Source organism: Primulina eburnea, chromosome 16, assembly GCF_022965805.1.
Source record: "Primulina eburnea isolate SZY01 chromosome 16, ASM2296580v1, whole genome shotgun sequence".
Taxonomy (NCBI): domain Eukaryota; kingdom Viridiplantae; phylum Streptophyta; class Magnoliopsida; order Lamiales; family Gesneriaceae; genus Primulina; species Primulina eburnea.
Window position 1 is genome coordinate 19,095,697 of NC_133116.1, and position 7,797 is coordinate 19,103,493.

Consider the following 7,797-nt stretch of genomic DNA (forward strand, 5'->3'; position numbering starts at 1 on the left):
CGGATATTGCTAATATGTTCAAACATAATTATTCCCGCAAAAAAGATAATTAATCTTCAAAATTAGATATCTTAGAACTAGAATCCATCTTTTTTTCGATCTAGCTCCTCAACCACCACGAATTCCGGTTAGATTCATATATGCTACATTTTTTATTTAGTGGGAGAACCCAAGTAATTTTTTTGGGATTCACGAAACAACTCTCACGTATCTTTTTTCCTTTCGAAAGATATATGAACCAAATAATCAACCTATTGATATTGGAAGGCACAACCGATTCTTCTAATATATCATTTACAGGTCCAATGAAATTCGCAGGTAAAGGAAAAAACCCTCTCAAATACGGAATCTTTCTTTATCATATTATAATTTTAATAACTAAAGGATCAAAATCAAAATTAGGCCAACATACATAATAAATCTTGTTACATATATTTTTAAGAGTGAGTCTCATTGAGACCGTCTCACGGATCTTAATTTGTGAGACGGGTCAACCCTACGGATATTCACAATAAAAAGTAATATTCTTAGCATAAAAAGTAATACTTTTTCATGGACGACCCAAATAAGAGACCGTCTCACAAATACAACCCATGAGTCCGTCTCACACAAGTTTTTTCCTATTTTTAAACAAGAAAAACCAATCAAACTACGAAAAACATACATAACACCGATTAATCATATATAAGAGATGCTTGCGCTTAATAAAATAGTAAAAAACAAAAAAAAATTGGTAAAAGATTTATAGGAGCAGATTACGTAACGAGATCACGAGGATGCATGGACTTTTATTTCTAGAAGAGAATACATTTTGGAGAAATTGTAGTTAATTAATGGAAAAAATTGCAATTAACATAAATAATATTCCTAAATATCTCCATACTCGCAAAAGGAAATCCCGTGATTAATTCCTAAAATCTGTGACGTCCTCTCTACAGTTTTTCTATAAATCCCAATTCATTTTCCAAGTGTAGTAAACTGACAAAAACAAGAAAAAGTAGATTTCTTCTTGAATTATATATTAATATTATTATTATTATTATTTCCATTTATTTTTTAATTAATTAATTGTATGTTTTAATTTATTTCTTGTGCATGAGTGCAGCAATGGCGGATACCAATCTGAATGTTCTGCAGAGGCATGTTACTTTCTTTGATAAAAATCATGATGGGATTATTTACCCCGCAGAGACTTTTCAAGGTTAATTCCTACTCAATTTCTTTTATTTTAAATATTTATTTCTTTTATTTTAAATATTTTTTTTTTTTTACATAATTACTATTTGTAGGGATTTGACGAGATTCTAATAAACTAATTGAAATTCATTCGAAATTCGTTGGATTTGTCAGAAATTGGAATGTAGAAGTTATTTGTAAATGATTTTCGTGAATAATTTCTTTTTAAATTAATTTAGATCAAACTTACAACATGAAAGTGTAATTTCAGATCTAAATACAATTTTATCTAGCTAGTTTTCTTTAATAAATTAAGACTAGTATCACTGCACAAGCGATTCATCTGTATGATACAATATATTTTTTTATGAATTAAAAAGTTATTGACCATATCTATATATAATATTTAGTTGAGAAAAATATGAAAAACTTTGATGAGAAATACTTTGAATTACTAATGTATTCATAAATCAATTTAAATATCTATATATAATATGAGGTCAATTTTTATTTAAAAAATTTATATATTAATAAATTAATATATTTCTTTAAATAAATAAATGATTGTTCTTATTTTTTCAGGTTTTCAAGCAATTGGAAGTGGGATTTTGTTATCCTATATTGCTGCCATATTCATTAACGTTGGTCTGAGTGGGAAAACAAGACCTGTAATTTAATCCCTTGATTTTTAATTATTTCAATGTTTATTTACGTCATTCAACTTATATAATTCGAAAGTATATAAAATTTTTAAAATAATTTTATACAATAAATATTTTTCTTGTTAATGACTAACTAACATGTCTACTATGAACATAAACATTTGAACAGATTCTAATTATTCAACTGATACTAGTATTTTTTTTATATGTGATACAAATTTTCCTTTAATGTATAATTTAAGCATACTGAATTTTTATGATGTATAATCATAATAATAATAAAATATTTTTCCCCCCACAAATTGTTGCATTTTTTAATTTTTATTATACTTACTCTATATTTTCTGGAGAAGATGGTATGCTTTATATACCAAAAATAGTTATTTCAGGACCTCACATTTAAAATGCAATTATATCGTTATATAATTATAAATTTTCATTAATATATCTAAATATATATCTTCTTTACGATAAATAGTTATTACTACGTATAAATATGTGATTGCAGGGAAAACCATTTTCCAAAGATTTCCCAATAGAGATTAAAAATATCAACTTTGCCAAACATAGCAGTGATTCCGGTGTCTTTGACAAGGATGGAAGGTATAAATACTAAATTTATCTATATTTGATTAATATGAAAGATTATGTTTTTATTAATTATATTATTTTAATTTAATTTTCGAAGGTTTATTGAATCAAAGTTTGAGGAGATATTTACAAACAATGCACATACCCGTCCTGATGCATTAACTTCCGATGAATTGGAAGGATTCCTCAAGTCTAACAGGCAGCCAAAGGACTATGGTGGATGGTATATATCTTCTTTTCTACGGTTCTATAAAGTTTGTATGTGCGAAAAAATATATATTTTTTCTTTTCTAAAAAGAAAGTCGTAAACTGAAAGTCGTGAACGATAAGTTATTTGGTTTAATACAAATGAATCGTAGTTCGATGTTGAAACTCATTTGTAGGTTTGCCAGATACGTTGAGTGGAATATATTTTTTTCTTTTCTAAAAAGAAAGTCGTGAACGATAAGCTATTTGGTTTAATACAAATGAATCGTAATTTGATGTTGAAACTCATTTGTAGGCTTGCCGGATACGTTGAGTGGAAAGTATTATACATGCTTGGGAAGGACAAAGATGGTTTTCTGCCTAAAGACACGGTCAGAGCGGCGTGCGATGGGAGCTTGTTCGAGAAATTGGCTCGTGGCAAAGAGTTGATGAAGGAAGAGAATATTAGAAAATAATTATAATTTATGATTAATATTATCATCGATAGCGTCATTCATATCACCTTGATGCTTACTAAAAGAAGTGTTCTTTATTATTATGCTTCAATAAATTATTGATTTGGTGAATTAATTGGAATAAGAATTTCGAGTTTATTAACCTTTTTTTGTCTTTAATATATTTTTGAATTAATCTGCGACGCATACACAAGTTGACGTTTTCGACCACCCTCTTTGAAAAAGTGAATTGAGCCGTCTCTCGAATTTTACTCTCCAATGTTGAAATTTCTTCCAAATATTCTACTGTTATTTGTAAGAGGAACCAATCTTCTAATCGTGAACATAGAACGATGATTTGAAGAACGTACGTAGGATTTACAACAAGAGCTACGTTCGATTATACCGGCATAGTTGGAGCCATGTAAAAATTCACTAACGTAAAAGTTTTAAACATCCTATGTATATTTATTCAATTCAAACCATACGAGCTAGTGCTCAAAAATATCTTGAATGTCAAGATATTAAAAAAAAATTTAAAACTTCTGATGCGTTTGGGCATGAGAAAACACAATTCACAATATTGGTATCATAGTCAGATTATCTTTATTGTATGGTTTAAATCGTTTTGAATAATATTTCTAACCACATAAGAAAAATTTTCAGAATATTGATTCACCAGAAAAATTTTATTTTTATCAATAAAATAAAATAAAATTAGATTGCCCGGAATTGTTCTGGGTAGAGCACCATGCATGCATAGTGCAGCAGCCACGCGCGCTGTGCCGAACATCCGCACAACACGCTGTTGTTGCGCGTATGCCACACCCCTGCACGCACAGGACTCTTCCGACTGCCCGAAACGTTCGGGCAGTGGGGCGGGCAGCTGCCCGAAAATGTCTCAAGCATTGTGCTGAATAATGGGCTTGAATTGTTTGGGTCTATGGTGTGATTTACTGATTTTTCAAAACTTTGAACAAAATTGATATTTTATGAAAATTATTTCCATTTTTCTTTTGAAAAATTAATTTTTAGAAATTAATAATTTTCTTGTAAAGTAAATAATTAGAATATGATTTTAATTATTTATGGTAAAAGTAAGTTTTACAAGAAAAAAATTATTATTGACTTAATTAGAAATTAAATAAAATGTGTTTATTTAATTTGTTAAATTCTTTCATAATTGTGGTGGTTAATGATAAAATTATTAGATACATGATTTATGAATTAATTAAATTTGTTTAATTAATTGATGTTAATATTTGATGTTAAATGCATGAAAGATGATCGAGAGCCTTGATCAATATGTTAGGTGTATGTTATGATATTTTACTATTTATTCATTTTGTTAATATTGCATATTATTAAAGTAGGCTTGGTTTATGGATTGTTCCCTCCCCATAAGATATATCTCTTATGTGTCATGAATATTTAAATGTAATTATTAGAAATAGTGAGAGATCATGACTGAAAGATGGTGGGCCCGATGCACAAGATGAAGACATATAAAATATTGGAAGCTCTTGTAACAAGTTGTATTTGAAACCTGCATTCACCTAGGTTTTGGGTCTGGATCCATGTCTGGCTCACATAGATCTAATAGTATTGGTGATCGATCATCTTTATTTATTGTTGAATGTCATATTATGATATACATGCGATATATAGTAGTATGCATGTATATATATTATTAAATAATATAGTTGCATGTTTCCGATAAATATACACACATGGCACACGATTTTAAATTAAAATAATGAGATAATTTTAAAATATAAATCATTCATTTTGAATAAGATTCAAAATTTAATTCAATCCGTAAAAGTAAAAATGAAAAGAGTTTAATTTATTCTTGCCTTCCATCAACCGTGGTTGCATGTTGATCGGTACCCGCAGATAGCGTCTGACTCATATTATTGGGGAGGCCTATACGTCGGAAATCATTGATTTCTGCCAGACATATTATGTGAATTGAGTGGAACTCTAATGAATTCGGCTCATATTATTGGGGGAACTCATGGTGTCCGTCCACTGCAATTAAAAATTGATGAGTCGGTTTGACACGTGAAAATAAATTGCGTCATATTATTGGGTCCTTATTAAATGTTAGGCGAAACGCGGAGAGGTTGAATGGGGATGCAATTGGATTCTACCTTTCAGAAATTATAATTAGCTGATATTATTCGAGATCATAATGGTCTGATTAGGGCTCTACGTACCCACTAAAGAATACGATACCCACTAAAAAATACGATTTTCCTTTTTCATCAGAGGGTGGTGAAAATGTCAAAATAATGGGAGAGAAATTTATAAAATAAAAATCTATATTTTATATCTTAAAATTATTTTAAAATAATCACTTAACATTATTCTGTTTTCATATCAGTATATTTTTTATTTCGTCAGGTAATCCATTTTCTGTTATTAACAAGCTAACAGAACCTAATTTTCAAGACTGGTTGGAAAATTGTTCAGAATTCGGAGAAAGTGGCATACACACTAATGACAGTCATGTTGAACTGACAAAGCATGCAATATGGTAGGACCGTAGTATGCAAGCTAAAGTGTAACATGCTCGCTTATATGTCAAATGAACTGTAGGGACAGTTTGAGGAAATGTCGAATGCGGCTGACAATCGAAATGCACGTGCAAGAGTTGCATGGTGCATGAAACTCATGCAATGATGCACACCACTTTCAAGGAGCTCGTGACTACACGCATGCAAGATGGGGCTCTGACTCATGAGCGTGGTGTACATATGACTGGGCTTATTGAGAATGTGGTGTGCCTGGAATATGTGATTCCTAACGAGTTACTTGATGTCATCAATTTGTTGTCTTTCTCTTCCTCATTTGACCGGGTTATCGTGAACTTCAATTGGAATAAGGTAGATGATAGCCTTGAATAGCTAGTCAAAACGCTTATGACTTATTAGATCACCATAAAACATGAAAATGTTGTTTTTCTAATGGGCCTCTCGTCAAGACAAAAAAATGGCCCACAGAGTAAGAGAAAGAAATGTTCTCTCTCACAAGAAAAACAAACCCAATAAGAGTCAAACTCTGAAGGACATTTAAAGGGCCTACAAAGCCCGATAAGTAAGAACATTTTTATTTCACTGCAAGAAGTCTGGATATAAGAAATTATATGCGCCAGAAATGTTCTGGAAATGATAAGTTATGTCCAAGTAAACAGGATTTCAACAAAAAACAAAAGAAAATTAGATGATCTAAATCTCACATAAATATGAGACGCTAGACTATGTCACATTTCCCAAAGAAGAATGCACAAACTAGTGGGAGAAGACATGTTTGACTTGTCAGAAATAAATTTTCTACCTACTTGTGAGTTCTGTCTAAAAGTAAAAATGACCAAGACTCCATTCATTGAAAACATGGAACGTGCACATGGTCTGATGGATTTGATCTACACATACTTTTGTGGCCCGCTAAGTGTTAGCATAAAATATGGGCAATCCTGCTTCATTACCTTTACTGATGATCATTCGAGGTATGTGTATGTTTCTTTGATAAAACAAAAATTTGAAGCATTTGAAATGTTCAAATAATTAATAATGTATTTATTAACTTTTAATAATACATGATATAATAATATCATATACACATATTTTATATCACTATATAAAATATATAGATGTATATGTTATTTAATTTATAAATTATCTATTTGGTTAATTTAATTCTAGACTCCTCTAGAATATTTATGAGAATTTGTACGTGTTAGTAATCATCATTACTAGCACCAACATTTAATTAGTAAATTCTAAATTCACTAAATAAATGATTCCGAACTCATTATAACCTCTATCAATGATCCGAGAGCGCTGATGTACCAATGATACAAGTCTTGTTAATATAATGAAAATCGAAAATTTCGAAGGTCAAAAATTTCACTTACAATATTGGGCAGATGTCAGTTTTAGTGAACGAAATCCTTCACAAAACAGACAGTTTCACTCTCCTTCTTTATTTAACAATTATGCTAACTTCCATTTCTTCCATCCTATGGAATCAACTCATAAAATCTTTTATAAGCTTTGTTGGAAACTTAATTTCGGTTGTTTGACAAACTAAGTGATTAATTAATTGGACTAACTGATCAAGTAGCTTGAAGAAACTGATCTACTTAAATCAACTGGCAGTTGCCTAACTGAAGATTAATGCACAGTTTATCGAAGGCAATTGAAACCAGCTAAACTGGACTTACAAAGACAACTGATCAGTTGTGATCTTACCAGCGAATCAGCTGATCATTCAGCTGTACACATCATCAGTTGTTGAAAATGACATTCAACCGACAACAGTACAAAGCAGACTGCAACTCGTAGTGGAACGCCACATTTCAGAGCTATAGGGTACGGTTGTCAGAAGAATATTGACGTTGCAATCAACGGATATAAAGATTCAAATAATATTTAATGTTACCGTTGAAGAGAAGCCTATAAATATGTGAGAAGAGCAGCTGAAGAAACAATTCTTCTATCTATTCTCTTAAGCTTGCTGTTATCCTGCTGAATTAATCGCTCTTATTCAAGAACCAAAAAGCTCACACTTACCAGATTTATTTGTAGAATTTGAGGATATTTTTCGAGCATATAAGCACAAAATGTTTATTGTTTATTTGATCTTTAACTAGATCAGTTGTTCTTAGTTCAGTCGAAGAACTGTGAGATATTTAGTAAACTAAGAGTTTCAGTTTTGGCAGT

General features: G+C 30.5%; 1 protein-coding gene across 1 annotated transcript; it reads left to right on the plus strand.

Moving 5' to 3' along the window:
* Positions 1 to 1,107: 1,107 nt before the first annotated feature.
* On the plus strand, positions 1,108 to 3,173 carry LOC140817384 (probable peroxygenase 4). Its single transcript, XM_073177041.1, has 5 exons — positions 1,108 to 1,201; positions 1,759 to 1,844; positions 2,347 to 2,441; positions 2,527 to 2,652; positions 2,932 to 3,173. The coding sequence occupies exons 1-5, from the start codon at positions 1,108 to 1,110 to the stop codon at positions 3,089 to 3,091; spliced, it is 561 nt and encodes a 186-aa protein (XP_073033142.1). The 3' UTR covers positions 3,092 to 3,173.
* Positions 3,174 to 7,797: the final 4,624 nt, after the last annotated feature.

Bases quoted from the DNA above. Each gene is read 5' to 3' on its own strand.
- LOC140817384 (XM_073177041.1), top strand. From the start codon at position 1,108: ATGGCGGATACCAATCTGAATGTTCTGCAGAGGCATGTTACTTTCTTT. The intron at 1,845-2,346 runs GTAATTTAATCC...ATGTGATTGCAG, and splicing joins TGAGTGGGAAAACAAGACCT to GGAAAACCATTTTCCAAAGA. The intron at 2,653-2,931 runs GTATATATCTTC...ACTCATTTGTAG, and splicing joins CCAAAGGACTATGGTGGATG to GCTTGCCGGATACGTTGAGT.